The sequence below is a fragment of the Myotis brandtii genome, unplaced genomic scaffold (assembly GCF_000412655.1).
Source record: "Myotis brandtii unplaced genomic scaffold, ASM41265v1 scaffold686, whole genome shotgun sequence".
Lineage (NCBI taxonomy): Eukaryota > Metazoa > Chordata > Mammalia > Chiroptera > Vespertilionidae > Myotis > Myotis brandtii.
The window spans coordinates 2764030-2783231 of NW_005370683.1; the positions used below are offsets into that span (position 1 = coordinate 2764030).

General features: G+C 37.5%; 1 protein-coding gene and 1 pseudogene across 1 annotated transcript in view; one reads left to right on the plus strand and one right to left on the minus strand.

Moving 5' to 3' along the window:
- The first annotated feature begins 1778 nt into the window (after window positions 1–1778).
- Window positions 1779–2686, plus strand: LOC102259368 (annotated as a pseudogene).
- A 4812-nt stretch (window positions 2687–7498) lies between these two features.
- The window catches only part of GXYLT1 (glucoside xylosyltransferase 1), a 31679-nt gene continuing 19975 nt past the window's right edge, over window positions 7499–19202 (minus strand). The window contains exons 7-9 of the mRNA XM_014529530.1: window positions 16129–16252; window positions 15655–15827; window positions 7499–9213 (exon numbers count right to left, since the gene is read on the minus strand). Coding sequence (XP_014385016.1) covers window positions 9052–9213; window positions 15655–15827; window positions 16129–16252 — 459 coding nt within the window. The 3' untranslated portion in view covers window positions 7499–9051. The remainder of the gene's footprint in view (window positions 9214–15654; window positions 15828–16128; window positions 16253–19202) is intronic.

A 19202-nucleotide genomic window follows, 5' to 3' on the forward strand; every position in this document is an offset into this window, starting at 1 on the left:
CTCCTTTATCCATTCATCCATCCACAGACACGTAAGCTGTTTCCATATCTTAGCTACTGTGAATAATGCTGCAAAGAACATGGGAATGCAAGTATTGCTTTGAGATACTGATTTCATTTTAGATTGGGATTTACACCATCATTTCCACTGGTTCTCAGGCCTTTGGACTTGGAGTGACTTACAGCACCAGTTTCCTGGGTCTCCAGCTTGTGGGCAACTGATCATAGGACTATTCAGCTTCCATAATTGCATAAACCAATTCCTTATAGATATAAATATATACACCCCCCCCCCCCGCACCCGGAGAAACCTAATACAAACAATATAGAAAGTTAAAAAAAACAATAAACCAATGTTTTGAAAATTTGAAAAACAAATTGCTCAGAGTCTATAAACAGCCAAATTATTCAATAGGGCAAATACAGACTAAAACATTTTCAGATGTGCAAAGTGTCTCAGTGATTGTTTTCCCTTAATATATATTCTTTTCTTCTTCAGCAGCAGCAATTGACATGACAAATTTTATCTGGGCCCATGTGAAGAACATGTAAAGATATCCCAACCTCCATTGCAGCTCGAGAGTCCATGACTAGGTTCTGAGCCAAAGGAATGTAATCTGTGATACTCCCCAAAAGTGGTATGAAAGCTGGAGACAGGCTCTTTCCCTTCCATTTCTTCCTCCCTGCTATCTGAAAGTAGACATGCTAAGTGGAAGCAGAAATACATTCTTGTACCACTGGTAGAAGCCCTTTACTGGAGATGACAAAGGAGCAGGCAAGAGAGAGATTGCATCCCTGAGCACAGTGGAAACTCCAAATTAGACTTAACAACCACATTGATGTGATAGAGAAATGAGCTTCTATCTTTAAGTCACCATTATTTTGGACTTCTGTCACTTGTAGTCAATTCTCATCCTAGGTAATCTTACCTAATACACAAGTTTATGAAGGTTTTCTTTGCAGGTTACTAAATTCTATAAATATGGATATAAAACATGGTATTTATTTATTGCATTGTTCAAATCCTCTGAATACATGTTTATTTTTGGTCTTGATGTGCAAATTCAGAAAGAAGTTTATTCAAGATTGACAAAATGACGGTGGCTTTAACAATATCCTATTTTCTGGGAGATTTTGCTAGATGTAAACTTCTATGTTTGATATATAAGAATTATTGTGTATTTTGGTAGATTACTGTACAAAATTATTTAAAATATTACCATATTTTTCCGTGTATAAGATGCCCCCATATATAAGATGCCCCCCAGTTTTCCAACCCAAAATTAAGAAATCAATATTTTAAACATTTTGCTGGTTTTCCTCTTAAGGCCTTCTTTTTTGGCATCTTAAGGAGTTGTTCTTCCTGTTTTCTCCACTGTCTGATCATACACTCAGTGGGAGGAGGTCCAAATTGCCTCTCTGCAGCTCTATTTCCATGCTCTTTTGCATAGCTGATTACATTCAGTTTGAATGTTGCAGAGTAAGACAATCGCTTACCAGTATTTATCTTTATTTTTTGACCTCTTTATGGGCTCAGAACACTCAGGTCCCTGTTGCATCTGTGCACTTTCCACCTCCACTTCTAATTACTCACCAGCTGACGTCAGTAACAATAAGGCTCATGATTGGAGGAAGCCTGTTTGGTATGGGCAGCTACACACCCACAGGGCTCCCTCCTCAGCTGACTTCCATGTATAAGATGCCCATTGGATTTTCAGTCTAACGATTTTAGAAAAAAATAGCATCGTATGCATGGAAAACTACGGTACTATGGGCTCTGCTTCTCTGCCCCCGTGCCCACCCAGCACCTCCTCCTGGTGCAGATATGGCCTCAGGTGCCACCCCTACAGCTATGAAGATTGGAATCATTGGTGGAACAGGCCTGGATGATCCAGAAATCTTAGAAGGAAGAACCAATAAATACGTGGATGCTTCGTTTGGCAAGCCTTCTGATGCCTTAATTTGGGGGGAGACAGAGAATGCTGATGGCGTCCTCCTTGCAAGGTATGGGGCCTTCAAAAGTCAACTATCAGGCGAACATCTGGGCTCTGAAGGAGGAGGGTTGTACTCCTGTCATAGAGACCACAGCTTTCGGTTCCTAGAGGGAAGAGATTCAGCTGGGTGATATTGTCATTATTGACAAGTTCATCAACAGGACCACCATGAGGCCTCAGACCTTCTATGATGGGAGTCACTCCAGTGCCAGAGGAGTGTGCCATATCCCAGTGGCTGAGCCATTCTGCCCCCAAACCAGAGAGGTCCTCATAGTGACTGTTAAGAAGCTAGGATTCTGGTACCACTCCAAAGGGACAGTGCTCACAATTGAAGGACTTTGTTTTAGTTCATGGACAGAAAGCTTCATGTTTTGTACCGGGTGTGTGTGGGGGGGTGGGGGGTGGGGGGGTGGATATTATCAATATGACCACAGTTCCAGAGGTGGTTCTTGCTAAGGAGGCTGGACTTTGCTATGCAAGTGTTTATGGCCATGGCAACAGATTAGGATTGCTGGAAGGAGCACAAAAAAGTGGTTTCAGTGGGCCAGGTTTTAAAGACCCTGAAAGAAAATGCCAATAAAGCCAAAAGTTTGCTCCTTACTACCATACCTCAGATAGGTTCCGTGGAATGGTCAGAAACCCTCCACAACCTGAAGAATATGGTCCAGTTCTGTTTTATTACCAAGGCATTAAAATATAGCAGGTTGCCCAGAAGATAAGACTTTCTAATTCTAATCATTTGGGGAATTCCTGCTTAACTTGAAATGTGGAAAAGCTTTCATGCTTTTGCTCACTAAGAACACGTGATCAGACCATGCCAATGTGAAGGATGCCTTCTGAAAGACAGACTGCTTCAAAAAAACAAGGAAAGCAAAGGACCAGTAAACATGTGGCAAATTCCTACCCTTTAGAAAAAAGACAAGAAGACACCATTCACCCTTCCCCCATTAAATTCAAAACAATAAAAGGTGGGAGGTGACAGTTTCCCCTATTGACAAGGATATGAAGACAAAAAATAAAAATAATAACAAAATAAAAATATTACTTTGTCCCATTTTAAACTTTGGATCTTGATTTTACTTTTTCCAATAGTACATTTTCTTTTGGTGTGTTTCTATTCTTCTATGCCTTTCCCCCATTCCTTTATTTTCCCTTTTCCTTATACACTTATACACTTTGCTGAGGAATTGCAGGATTAACCTGAGAGAGTTCTGAAAGCTAATTCTTTCAAGGGAAGCTAGGCCTGACTGGGAAATTCTTCATCCAGCCTCATGGTTAAGCATTTAGAAATATGTTAGGATTATTCTGCCTCTGGTGAGTGGCACCTAACTTACTGTGCCAAACCTTTCTATGTCAACTATTTAATTTTCAATTATCTTTTCTGTTCCTAATTCATCAGCTTTTTAATGGCATCCTTCTGATCTTCAACTTGTTTCTTAGGCCCAACTCTCTTTTTATCATTTCATTTTGAGGTTAACCATAAGGAACTCATGGCCTTTATAAGTTATTCTACAGTACGAAGCACTTGAGGAAAATCTATCCCTTAGGATACAGCTACTGGACTTCTAGTTATCAAGCATCCTAACCCTAAACATTCCAAAGCTGTTTATGATTTCTAGAATAACTCAGACACATCATTTGGAGAAATTAAACATTTATTGAGATGGGGTTTTTTTAGTAACAGCAACATAGTTTCTCAACAAAAAGATGAGTTGAACTCACCCAAAACAAACCGAAGCAACTTTCCATTATTCTCAGGTAATAGTGGCATCTATAATCTTATATTCCCCTTTAATAAATGTCAAGATACATAAAATACTTGGAGGAAGGCATCCAAATTATTCTAAAACCACAATATTTTAAGGTAAAAAGCAGTTTAAGGGTGGTAATCTCTGCCTATCACAGTACACCAGAGGCCTTCTGCAGCTTTACAAACATTCTACTCAAATTAAAACATTTATGCAAAATGCTTGTAAAAAATGGAAACATCTGCAACCTTTCCCAGTGTTTGATTTCGGGAACAGGTGCAAACCATCTCCTTCATAGATCTTCTGTTATAGCACCCATCAAAAACCATTGGTCCAGCTCTCAAATAACGAATACGAAGCATGTGTGTTCTGCTAAGTTTTGAATAAATGATGTATTCTACAGCTATACTACAAGCCCTGAATTATTTTAGCACAACATTCCAATATTCCCTGAAGAGATTTTATACAAAAGTTGAAAATAGCTATTTTCCATCATAGTCAAAGTCAATTTACTTTTTACGCAACATACGCGGTTGCATTGTGTTCAATTTTTACACGCAGTTGCTATGGTGTTGTGTGCGTGAATATGCTCACATATTCAGACTGCACATATACTAAACATAATCAATGGCTCCACAGCAGATATCAAAATGTCTGACCACAGATCCTCCAAATAACACTCACAGTATTAATAGTGAGAGAATTTTTCATTTTTCTTCATATATTTTCAATGGCTCTCTGTTTTAAAACTGAGACTACAGATAATTCTAAAGAAATAAATCCCGACACTTGGAATTGTTGATAGATGAGGTGACGATACATATTTTCCATTTAAAAATGAATGTGACATTGATTTATAATCAACTTCAAATTGCCTAGTCCAATATGCTATTTCATGTTCTCCTCATGATTCTATTGCTAGATAGTTGATTTAACATCATATTCTTTTTCAGTTTTACAAAAGAACATTCTTGTACCACCTTTTAGAGTTGTCTTAAGTTTATGTAACATTATAACTTAGTTTTAAAAAATCTAGTTTCATGTTCAATGAATTAAGAAACAATAAACATCAGAACAGTTCGGCCAGAATTTAATAGGCAAAAAAAGGTTGCTTTGGCAATGTATAAGAAGATAATTGTTACATACAAATCATTCTTTAATCTACTTTTATTAAATATTAAAAGGCGGTTGTTTTAAGACACTTGAAATTACATTTAATAAATGGATAACTGACCCCACACTTAACATATTGCTCCCCTACTTTTCTTAATTTACTCTAAGGAACCAAAAAAGCTATTTTTAAAAAAACCGATCAATGGTCATTCTAAACACCTCAAAGAGGTTCTGACTACGACTAAGGACGATCAGCACCACCATGTTACCTACAATATAGACCGCGGAAAAAGACAGTGAGTACTCTCTCTCAAGGTCTTTCCCTTTCATGTATTTCTGCTATCTCCCGTTCTCTTGAATCCATTCATACCAGTTCAACTGAAAATATGCTATTGAGGAGTCAACAGATGTTGACTATTTAAGCTGCCACTCAAGGGAGGGCGATGATTCCCAAACCTGGCTTCCTATCAGCATCATCTTGGAAAAATGATGCAGAAAGTTCCTGGGCCCCTTCACACCTTATGAAACCATCCCTCCACCCTAACCTCTCCGGTGACTCTGTGTGGTGGTCTTGCGTAAGCCAGCATTCAGGATGACTAAAAGGACAATGCTAAGGGAAGATGCTTGTCATTGTGTTTCCACAGGCCCTACCTCATAAACTGGGATCCAGAAAATAATAATGAAAATAATGTTCAATCATTAGCTCTAAATAAGTGAGTAGTGACTGGGAAACAACTCTAGCATCAACGAATCAAACAAGGGAGCCATGCTGCCTCCTCCATGAAGCCAGCACCCCAACCCTGAGGGCCCAGCACTGCACTGGAGGAAGGCGGCGGGCAGAGGCACAGGGTGGGGGCTACAACTCCGCCAGTGACTGTTTCCACACCATTTCTCTCCATCACTCCACCTCGATTCTCCTACTCTCATTCCATCTTTTCTTACTCTGCCTTTTGCCATTCTCACTCTCATTCCCATCTTTCCTCCCTTTTCTCACTTCCTCTCTTCCTTCTTTTTTTGATCATTCACTTATATCATTCTTTTCTCTGCTTGCTCTTCCTTAAAACTCTTCCTTACCTCATATAAGCAAATTAATACTGGAAATGCCATGCATGTCAGAAAACATTCAGCCGAAGGGACGACAGGGCAAAGCAGACCTTCCACAGCAACGCTGATGGACGTGCGTGACAGAGGCCATGCAGAACGTTTGCAAATCCACTCTCTCTTGAGTCTCAAAACTTCCTAACTCATGACTGCTGGGTCTCATGAGGTTGGAAGGCCATATTCATTACTTGCAAACCCAAGGCACAGAGAAGGTTAAACAATTAACCTGGAGTCCCTTAACCAGGAAGAGAATACAGACCTAGTTCACAGTCTGATTTTCTTCCCATTACACCACTAACATCTGACTGGAGGTAAGATGAGAGAGCAGCAGTAAGCAGTAATATTACTTCAGGCTCTAAAGCATCCAAAGGTAGCTGGGTTACCTAATACATTCTGAACTATTCTTCATAGCGGGGGTGGGGGGTCGTATGTATTTTTTTCTTTTTTAAAATATATTTTTATTGATTTCAGATAGGAAGGGAGAGGGATAGAAACATCCATGAGAGAGAATCACTCCCGCACACCCCCTACTGGGGATTGAGCCCGCAAACCGGGCATCTGCCCTTGACTGGAATCGAACCTGGGACCTTTCAGTCTGCAGGCCGACGCTCTATCCACTGAGCCAAACCAGCCAGGGCTATATTTCCTTAAAATGTATCACAATATATATTTCTAAAAGTTTTCCATATTCTTTTAAGCTAACTACTTCATACAAATGAAGTGCGACTGTATTTTAGTCAATCCACTTTGGTAATACTGTAGCCCAGAGATAGTTCTGAGGTCAGAATTGTTCTAACATATGGACTCAAAAAATATACAATGTAATTTATATAAACTGCATAGGTATACTATTTTATAAAAAGAAATGTAATATTCTCTAAGTTATCCTATAATTTAACCTCATTAATGCTAAGAGCTGCATTTCTTGAGAATTCTCAAGGAAAAAGTTACCTTACCTAAAGATAAACTCAGAAAACTCATTTTAATATTTTTATGGACTTGCTGTGATATTCCAAGTTTTAGGTAAAATAGTCCGTAAGAGGAAAGTTTTCACCATAAACCAACTTATGGTAAAAGGCCCAATCAGGCCAGATCTGAATAAACCAGGTGAGGAATCTTCCAACTGATGGACAATGTAGAATGTGTGGCAATGTAAATGAGCCACATGTGTGAGAGCAGAGTACACAGCACAGCTGGATTCAACTATGACCACACTCTACATGGTCCCAATCATATCAGAGCCCATGGGGCTGAGATTCTCTGTTCACTGAGGAAATTAAACCTAAGGAACTTGCTTAGAATACAAATTCATATGCTGTCAATAACCCAAGTACTTCCTCTATTTCAGAATCACAATTATAATCCACCAACTATGCTAAGAATTATGATATCCTAATTTCAACCTTCAAGTTGGCAAAATAATTTCCAGTGGTTCCCAAACTAGCTGACATCAAAATCACCTGAGATGTTTATTAAAAATAGAATCATAACGTGACTTATTTTTGCACCCTGATTCTAACATTGGAGACAATCAGGAATCTGCTTAAGGACTTAAGATGCATTTAATATGGAGGAAGTATTATATCATTGTAGTTACTGAACTGCTCACGGTGGTGAAATAAGATGCTGTCTGGGATTTTCTTTAAGATACTTTAGAAAAAAAGAAAAAGGATAGATGATGCAAATATGGCAAGATATTGTCAAGTGCTTGATCCGGACAAACAGCACCACTGTATTCTCTCTACTTCTGTGTAATTTTTAAATCTCTTCATTAAAAAAAAAAAATGTTTGCAGACCCCAATCCTAGACACAGTGGGCCAGAAAGGGTAAGCCCCAGCATCCATTCTCAACAAGCTCTCCCCAAGAGTCTAAAGCAGCCAGGCAGGCAATGGTCTTATTTGGGGACCGTTAACAACAACCTTCTATGTACCCTCCAAACTTAGATAGAGGTCAACAACACTGAGAAGTCTATTTTCAACATTAAAAAAAAATAACTGTCTTAAGTTTGTCTTAAGTGATGTTCAAAAAGGGAAGCTATTCACATTGACCCAAACTACTTTCCTGTAGTCAGAGGTAACCGTTTTCTTAATCCCAATCATCCATGACAGTTGTTTAAATTAAGGCTCTATATATTTGCTTCTTCAAATATATCTTGCAAATATATTTTGAGGTAGAAGAAAAAAAGTTAAATGACCACTTTCTCCTGCTCTGTTGTAACTAAAATTACTGTTCACAGAAGTACAGAGCTTAATGCATTTTGGTCCATCACATAGGTATACTATTTAGGTTTTCATTTTATTTTCATTTCTTTTTCTGCTTCCAGAATGCCCAGTAAAGCTGAAATTCTTCATTTAAAATGATAAAAAAAAATTTTTTCAAAATATTTAACGATCTTAGATCTGAGTTTGGCAAGACAGTTAAAAATATACACATGAAAATACTATATTTCACAAGCATACACACAGACTAAAACACAATTTTCACTGTTTTCCCTCTTTCTTATACAGCGCCATTTTAAACGTGCAGTTTACTTGTAATCTAAAAATAATTTTAAACATGATTGTCACAAAAAGATTTTAAAACAGAGATGAAATCTATGAAGGCACACATGGATTGTCAATGGTTACATCACATTTCTTTAGAAACAGAATCTTTTCTGCTCCTGTAAACGTTTTTCTCACATATTTAAAGTGAGGTTAGTGCTGACAAAATTATTGCTATACTCAGTTTGCAACCTACTGTGTATGAGGTACATCTTCTCCACTCATACACCCCGCCCCTTCTACTGTTCCTACTCACTTGAGCTTAACAGTCAACCAGTCTATAGGCCACAAACAATTCACTATTTTCATCAATACTGGAATGACAGCAAGTAACATTACAAAACGTCAGAGATGAAAAATGTCTTCTTATTGGAGTCAAGACTTTAACTTATTCTTCATTAAATGAATATATTGCTCATTTAACTTCCTCAGGAAAAAGAAATTATTCTGAAGGTGAATAATTCTTCCCTGAACACTTCATCCAAGACTATTCCTTCACGTTTCCTCTAACATTTTGTTGGTTTCATTCATTTGACTCAGTAGTCTCCAAGAATCACCTTTCCTTGGGTGGTCTATCATAGCGGTCCTGGATGCTTTTGGTTAGCCGTTTGATAAATATTTTGTAAATTTTCCCGCAGTATGTATGCACTGTCTTTTGCAATTCCAGTTCTAAAGGTTTTAATAAGGAACGGATGTGGTCATCTTCAAAAGAACACTAGAGGAAGAAAATAAAAAGACAAATATAAATATGTAATTAATTCTAAATAACTTCTTCAATCAATTTAATATTGACAACCTCCATTTAAAGTCTCATAAAAAGCGCCCTGGCCAGTGTTGCTCAGTTTGTTGAGCACTGTCCCATGCACTGAAAGGTTGCTGGTTCCATTCCTGGTCGGGGCACATGCCCAGGTTGCCAGCTCAGTCTGCAGTCAGGGTGTGTATGGGAGACAACCGATAGATGTTTCTCTCTCACATAAATGCTTCTCTCTCTCCCCCTCTCCCTCTCTCTCTAAAGTCAATAAAAGCATATTTTAAAATAAGCAAAGTCTCACAAAAGCATTTCCTCAACAAATATTTTCAGTGAAATAAACAGAACTATGGTCTCACAATCTGGAGGAGGAGGAAGTAATGGTAATCACTAGGGCAGCAGGGGGAGCTTTCCTCAGCAAGGACAATGGAGGCAGGGCAAGCCAAGGCAGGAGTTCTCACGTGCTCAGGGACAGAGACTACCCGGGATTCTAAGGACTGTGAGATGACAACCACAAGCTCGGAGAGAAACGAACAAAAGCCCCAAATCCCTCTGATGTGAACACAACCTGAAGTCACTGCATTCTTCCATCACGTAATGCAAAGTGCCCGGAGAGTTGTGCAGTACACAACTGGCATCTAGGTGTTCCCACATGTGCCTAACCTGACTGCAGGCCTCTTTCCACACCGCAGGCTGTGCCTGGCTCATCTTCACTTCCCTTCTCTGCCTGGTCCTCATCTTTACAGCTCAGTTTAAGTGTCAGCTCCTCTGAGAAACCTCTCCTGACAGTTAATCACTCCCTCCCTCATCACTGGCACATCACTCAGTACACAGACTTTCAGGAAGGTCATGCTCTGTATATAAGACTGCAGATTGAAAGGCAGCAAATAGCAAGGCTATGATGACCACAATTAAATAACTCAAGGCATTTTCAAAGAACAAGACATGTTTTTAAAATATGGCAGAATGGCAGTTCAATCCAGCAAATGCTGGGTACAATCATGGCTAAGGCGAAGAAGGTAGTGTAGGAGTAAGTACTCAACTCTCTTGCAGAGATAGTTATGCAAATATAAGCAGGGTGTGTGAAGTAAATCAAAGTTAACACAGAAATACCAAGAAATATAATAATTCAGGATGATATACATTAAGCAGAAAATACCTTACAGAGCAATAAAATACTTTGTTCCCATTTTGAATTTGCAATTTTTAATCTTAATATTTTTATTCACTCAACAACTAATATTTAAGAAATATGTATGGACTGTAAAAATTGATTTGCTGGCAGATATAGCCATGCATTTACAATTTTAAAATGATACACATTCTTTGTAATTCATATTGTTCACTGTATTCGATGGCTATGACTAAGCGTCTGTCTAAAACTTGCATAAATACCTTTGTCTGAATGCAATTCTTTTAAAAATTACACTTCTCACTGAATTATAGATAAGGGAAGATAAAACACTAACCAAAAGCACCATAAAGGGTTGATTAACTTCATTAAGTTGAAAAACATAAAATCATTAATTCAGTATTTGAAATAATCTTAAAAGATTTTTTAAAAATCAAGTGTAGTTAATCAGTTTAAAAACCAACTCAACATTTTAAAGGTACGTATTTATAAAACATAAAAGATCAAATAAATTAGAAAGATTTAATTCTTTAATAATGCATTTTTAATGCTCAAAGGAAACAAAGAAACCACATTTTTATAAGTATGCATTTCTTTTCTATCCTGCAAAGTCTCAGATCCCCCAAAAGTCCTTTTTTTCATTTTTATCACCTTTTGACAATCCATGTAAAAACATCATTAAAATACGATATTGACTTCTGAATACTGCATTAAATGATCAACACTAAATTTTATAATTCTCCAATGAGTGTAGCTCAGTGGATTAAAGTATTTTTTTCTCATTCCTATTGATAGGCTGTACTAGACCAGAGGTTCTCAGTCACCAGCAATTAATAAGAATTAGAATCCAGCGCCCACACCTAAGCCAAACTAGTACTCCCATGATTCATTTATGTCTTATCTTCACATCCACATAAGATTAGGCACAGTCTAGCCTGACAACAGAACTACATGAGATGAGTGGTCACATTTACTTCTCCCCAAGTATCAGTGAACTAGCTGCATGCATAGTGAGTGATACAGATCATTAAATAAAATCATAAATTCAACCGTCATTTGGATTTGCCCCAAGACTTGGTCCCCAACATATTCAGACCTGGTTCCATGCACCACCCTAGAGGCATGTGAAGTATAATCACCTTCCCTTGTAAAACCACCTTAATTACACAAAAGGGGACTGTAAGAACAAGAAAAACGAGGGAGAAAAGACTATCTGGGGCAGGAATAGGAGAGGGGGAGTATAATTTCCACTCAAAACGCAATAAAAACAAATGCTTAAACAAGAAAACCCCATTTACAAAGGCAACAAAGAAGATAAAATACTTAAGCATAAACTCAAGATATGTTTAAAATCTATATGCAGAAAACTACTAAAAAATCCTGAGACACAAATAGAAAGACAGCCCTTGTTCTTAAGATGTCTCAACACCATCAAAATCTCAGCAGCCCCCAATATATGAAGCTGATACACTCCCAATAAAAATGACAAGATTTTTATGTAGTTAAAAGTGTTGGTATATGTGGGAAAATAAATATACAAGATCTAAGAACACACTGAGAAGGACAGGCTATGAAGAAGAAGTGACCCAACCAGAATAACACACAGCACAAAGTCTTTTAAGTAAAATAGTGTGGCATTGGTGCACAGATGAAGAGATAAATGGAACAAAACAGAAATTAACATGCAACTTTAGTACATGATAAAATCAGTATCTCAAATCTTTGCAGTAAAGATAGACTTTTAGCCCTGGTCCATGTGACTCAGTGGTTAGACCGTTGGCTCTCGCTGAAGGGTCTCTGGTTCAATTCCTGGTCAAGAGCATGTACCTGGGTTGCAGATTCCCCACCATGGTTGGGGCACATGTGGGGGGCAACCAATTGATGTGGCTCTCTCACATTGATGTTTCTCTCTCTCCTCTCTCCCCCCTCCCCTCCTTCCACTCTCTTTAAAATCAATGGAAAAAATATCCTCCAGTGAAGACTGACAAACAAACAAACAAAAAAGATAGACTTTTATATAAATGGTGTTGGGACAACAAGACTGCCATTTGGAAAAAGATCAAATGTGATCCATTCCTCAACTAATACAAAAGACTAAATTCCAAACTAAGCAAAGAACTGAATTTAATAAATAAAACAATACATAGGTGAATATTTCTATAACCTAAGTGTAGTTAGGAAAAGGCTTTCTAATTATGACTTTTTAAAAAAAGGTTGATAAACATGATTAAACAAAATTAAAAACAAACAGACTGAATAGCAAAAATTGCCATAAATGAAGTAAATGGGAAGAAAATATTTATAACAGAAATCACAGATTAATTACTAATATCCCTAATATACAAAGAACTTACGATTGTCAGGGAGATGGTAAATAAAGACTCTGCAAATATGCGAAAAATGATTGAATTAATTATATACTTTAAATGGGTGAACTTTGTGGTATATAAAATGTGTATCAATAAAGTTACTTTAAAAACACTATAAATAGGTAAACTATCTGAAAGAAAATTCACCAAAAAAGATAAAATGGCTCTTTAATATATAAAAAGATGTTTACCTTACTCTTTACCTAAGAGAAATATATATTAAAACTAAACTAAGATTCCATTTCTCACTCACATGAAAGGCAAAATTTTATTTTAGTTTTTTTAGTTAATTCTCACCCAAGGACATTTTCCCACTGATTTTAGAGAGAGTGGAAGAGAGAGGGAAAGACAGAGAGAAATATCAATGTGAGAGAAACACATCGATTGGTTGCCTCCTGCACGGGCTAGCGAGGAGCCTGCAACCAGGGTACATGCCCTTGACTGGAATCAAACCCGGGACCCTTTGGTCCACAGGCCGACGCTCTGCACTGAGCCAAACTGGCTAGGGCTGAAAGGCAAAATTTTAAAAGCTTGATAACACACTCCATTGAGGAGGCTGTGGGGAACAGGCCTCCTATAAATTGTGGGCAGGAATGCAAACAATCCCCGTGCAGGGGAAATAGGCAGTATCTTCAATCCAATAATCCCACTTCCAGGAATATACCCTGAAGGTACATCCCCCGACAACACAAACATACATACGGCACGGTTATGCATGGCTGCATTATTTATCATTCAAAATGTTGGAAAACAAAACATTCAAACACAAGAGGTGAGTTGAATAAACTCTGTACAATGGAATATTATACAGCTATAAAAAAGAATGAGAAAGATATATATAAATACATGTATTTCCAGAATATTTTAATGAAAAAAGCAAAGAACAAAAAATATATAAACAAAAAAAGGTATGCTATCTTTTGTTTAGTAAAGGGAATTATAACATATACACACATCTGCTCATGTGTACAGGAAGGACAAACCAGAAGATAATGAAACTGGCAACTGATGGAGTGGGGGGAAAGAGATGGGGAATGTACTTTTTGAAATATGTTAATATTCCACATATCGAATTAAAGTTAAATCAACAAGGATGAGGAGGAAAATTTAACACTAAAAGCATACTGAAACAATGAACTCAATTGTATTTGGAATAAATAAGATAAACTCACTTGAAAGAGAGGATAAAATAACTAATCCAAGTAACTTCTGAACACAGTAATTGAGCACACACCCTCGTCCAGGGGCAGGGGCAGGGGCAGGGAAGATAAAGGACTGGAAACAATCCTGAACAGGTTGTTTTTCTTGTGAAAAGGGAAGCAGAGACACAACATTCTTCAAATTATTTTACATGTATTGTAGGATTAAGTTAAATTAACAAATGTTTTATGTTAGGAGCCAGGATTCTAAATGTAGAAGAAAATAAAACACAGAAACATAGAGTACGAAAAAGCAAGGAGGGGGCTTGGGGGCATGGAACTGGAGGCATTGGTGTGGGCGTATGATCATAACTGAGTATGTGTGGGTTTACATTTTCTAGCTCTGTTACTGAAAGGGCTAAGAAGACACCCTGGCAGCAATAAGGATACCTAGCACCCAGAGCCCACCAAAAGGAACCAGAGCTCCTTTGTCAGATAGTTAATTTCAGGGCTATAGTAGGGAAGGTATTATCAAGATGAGCCTGGAATAATTTGTTGGGACAAACAATGAGATATTAAAAATAATGATGGGAATATGTCAAAAGGGCACAAGAGGTAGCCAAAGGGACTCCCAAGAGTCAAATTTGGAACAACATAAATAAAAGGGAAAAACGCATTATAAATCATTGGGAAAAATACATACTAATTTCATACTAAGTGTGTGTAAAGATCAATAAACAGGCCAAAAGCTGTATGTAGAAGGAGTGCCAGAGTTGGACAATGACCAATTTGTAACTACCATAGTAAAGACTGGCTTGAGCAAGAACCAATAATGGCTACTAAATTTACTATGGACATTTTGATGAGCAGGATGTTAAAGAGTCTCCCCAAAAAGTGCTTGCAAGCGGAAAAATAACTATAGTGCATAAACTGAACAACATTTTGACTGAGTGGTTAAAATCAACGTCACCAATGAGAGGCAGGCAGCCCAAGGGGACTGAATGTGACACCCTGAGAAGAACACAACTTCACTTATATAGTATTCTGACCAGGAGGGCATACCCTGAACCTAATCATAAAGAAACATCAGGCAAGCCAATATGAAGAACACTCTAATAATATAAGGAATTAAGGGGCTCTATTCCTCCCAAAATGCCAATGCCATAATAGACAAAAAAAGATTGAGAACCTGTTCTAGATCAAAGAAGAGTAAAGCTCATGGATGGTAGATTAAAGTATTTTATCAATATTTTATTTCCTGAGTTTGACATCTGTCCTGTCGGTCGGTAATAAGAAAATATCCTTGTTCTAAGTCAGTGGTTCTCAACCTTGGCTGCACATTAGAATCACCTGGGAATCTTTTTAAAATCCTGATTTCTGGGCCTCATCCTCCGGAAATTCTGTTTCTTTGTTACTAATGTTGTGGCCCCACCCCATAACAAAGAAACAATTTCCGGAGGATGAAGCCCAGGAATCAGGATTTTAAAAAGATTCCCAGGTGATTCTAATGTGCAGCCAAGGTTGAGAACCACTGTTCTAAGTGAAAACACACGTAAGTTTTTAGGGACAAAAGCACATGATGTATTCAAATGATTCAGAAAACAAACAATGTATGTATAAAGAGAACCAATGATAAAGCAAATGGGGTAAAATATTAACAACATATCCATATCCTTCAGTAAAGGGTATGGAAATTTTTTGTACTATTCTTGCAGGTTCTCCATAAGCTTGCAGGTATTTCCACATAAAATTTTTTTTAAATGCTTACATTTCTCAGTGCTTCATAAATAGCTCTAAATGCTGGCTGCTTATCATCATGGTAAACACCTCTGTTCCCATGAAGAATGAAGATTCCTTCTTCCTCTGCTTCTTGGCAATTGCTTCCATATATACAATGATCTGGCCGATAATTCCATTGACAGGGAAAAACAAAAAGGCTTTCTACGTGCAGAAAGACAAAACAATTAAGCAAATAATCCTAATCCCACAGAATTAACATTTTGCAAAAATTTTAGTTTAAAACTAGTCCTTACAGAATAAAATTTAAAATAGTAAAAAATATGTTTGGCATTTGGATCTCCTCCTACTAAATCAATATTCAAGAAAAGCTTTACTGTCTTTAACATAAATAGTAATTATTAATATAAAGCCAAAATCAAATAAATGCATTTCATTTTGACTAAATAATATCTGTAATTTTTTTTTTTACAAATGCAAAGGATTAAAGAAATTAAATGATTACCTGGGTTATGAAAAAATATGATATTCAACAGATCTTGATCACCCCACGTGATATTCAGTTTGTATTTCTTGAGCAATGGCATAAGTATGTCTCCCCATCGCATCCGTACAATTGTCATATCATTCTGTTGGTAAACACAGTAAAAAGGTCCTCAAGCTTCCAGGCTCAAAATGGTGACATGACAACAGTTCCCCATTCTTCCCTTAGCAATCATTACAGATCAGGAAGAAATAGCAACTTCTTTTGTTACAAAACCCAGTGATGCCAATGTAAACCTTAATGTGAGTAAGGCTGCCCAGCTGGAGCGGGAAAGATAACAAAAGAAGCTATCTGAAGCTGCATGTAGAATTGAGAATACTAATAAAGCTGGGAAGGAGATGGAAAGGGAAAGCAGGACATGGTTTAAGTCCTATGACTATAACCTCATCTGAAAATGCAGAGCACTTTAGTACCTATGCCATATGTCTAGACAAAGTACCTCTGTCTATGTCTATGTCATAGAGTTGTTGAAGATTAAACCTGTTACTATATAATTTAAAAGTACTGGGAACAGTACCTGACACGTGGTACACATGCCGTTAGCTATTACTATTGTTGCCATGATCGCTATTATTCTTAGACTGATTGCTAATCTTTTGTAACTGGCATTTCAGAGAGATCATTCAAAATTGGTATTATCAAAAATAGATACTGAACTTCATCAGTTGCCTTTCAGCCTCATAGCTCATTATTTTAAAACATGAAGGCAAATACCTGAGGAAACAACAGACTTGAAAGAGGGCTCTGGACCATAGAATCTGGAATGTGAAGGAATGGAGTTGAATAGTAAGCTTCTTATACCTACTAGTATGTGACTCTCTTAAACCCTCCAGACTTAATCCAGTATTTCTCAAAGTGCAGTTTGCAGCATGCAATCAGTGAATTTTTTATGACCTCTATAAGACTAAGTACAGATATTAAAAGTGAGGTTTAGAAACTTTTATAGAATTTAACAGAATTATATCTATTTAATTTATATTTTAGTAACTTATTTATATCATTTTTAAAAAACATGTTTTTATTGATTTCAGAAAGAGGGAGAAGGAGATAGAAACATCAATGATGAGAATCATTGATCAGCTGCCTCCTGCATGCCCCCTACTGGGGATTGAGCCTGCAACACAGGCATGTGCCCTGATTGGGAATCCAACCGTGACCTCCTGGTTCATGGGTCAACACTCAACCACTGAGCAACAGCAGCCAGGCTTATTTACATCATTTTTAGAAAAATATTGGCTCATGACAGATTGTAAGTTAAAAAAAATTTTTTTGATCCTTCTCCAAAGTTTGAAAAACATTGTAAGCTATTCTAGGATATATATAAACTTAGTGGAGGTATAAACAATCTATCCTTGAAGAAAGAGAAAGAAAAGCTAGAATTTCTGGAAAAAAAAACCCCAAAAAACATTTAAACTAAATATGATCTGCTCAAATTGTTTTACCTTTGTGTGAAGTTTGTCAGAATGCAGTAATCACAGTAATAAAGGAATCTAAAGTCCCTCCCAAAATAATTTGGAAAATGACCGAAACTAATTTTACTTAAGGAAATAAGAAAATATTTTATTGAAAAAAATTATTGTGAAATAAGTTACTGAGCAGGTTAACAAAATGGTCTTAGGATCTGAAAAGGAAAATATAAACTGCACGAGGATAAAGACCAGCAAATCTTCAATAGGCAGGGACTGGTGGGCCCGCTGTACCAGGCCATGTTCAACTCTACACTGGGTTCAATCTACTCAAATATAGACAGACAGACAGACAGACAGACAGATTTAAACACACACACACACACACACACACACACACACACACACACACGCACCTATATAAAGAAAAATCAATGGAAGATATACTACAAGGCCCAGTGTAGTCTTGGCGGGGGGGAGGGGGGAGTGAATATCATAGAAGGAAAAACCTTTATGACTTAAAAATCCCACTAGGAAAATACTTGACAAGAAACAACACTAATATAATTTGCTGATGACATAACTAGAATATTCAAGACAACCAATTAAAAAATAATGAGAAATCAAGTCAACAGAATTAGAAAAATGGCCCCAGAATATGGACAGCCATTACAAAGGAGAAAAAAGAAATGACTAAAAATTATAATAAGATTTTACCCACACAAATTAAAATATATGAGATATTTTTCAGCCATATAACTTCAAGTTCAATAAAACCCTATCATTTATTCTCCACAATACCACACTCACATTAAAAATGTGACAGACTACATGTACTGAGAAAAAGCAATTAATCTATACTAAGCAAAAAAAGCAAAGTGAAGATATATAATAGGACCCTACATATAAGTGTTAATATACATGTGTATCAGTTTCAAATTCCATTTTTTAAAAATCTGAAGAATATGGTACATTGCAAAGTTTGTCATTTTGGCAAAGAAATGAAACGGGGGAAAGCGGTGTGCAAAGGGGGAACTTGTTTTTTTGACTCTATATACAATGAATTGTTTAAATTTTTATAAACATGATTTAGCCCAGCCGGCGTGGCTCAGTGTTGAGCATCAACCCATGAACCAGGAGGTAACGGTTCAATTCCCAGGTCAGGGTACATGCCTGGGTTGCAGGCTTGATCCCCAGTAGGGCGTGTGCAGGAAGCAACCGATTGATCGCTCTCACTGATGTTTCTATCTCTTTAAAATCAATAAAAAGATATATTTTTTTAAAAAAGATTTAGTTTTATAATTTAAAAAACACAGTGGTTGGCAAAAGTAGGTTTACAGGTATATGTAAAACAGTTTATTCTTGTATTATTATTTATCAACTAGAGGCCCAGTGCACAAAAATTTGTGCACTCGGGGGGAAGGGGGGGTCCCTCAGCCCGGCCTGTGCCCTCTCACAGTCTGGGACCCCTCGGGAGATAACGCCCTGCTGGCTTAGGCCTGCTCCCGGGTGGCAGAGGGCAGGCCCAATCCCTAGGTGCAGCCCCTGGTCGGGCTCAGAGCAGGGCCGATTGGGGAGTTGGGGCGCCGCCCCCTGTCATGCACAGAGCAGGGCGGATTGGGAGGTTGC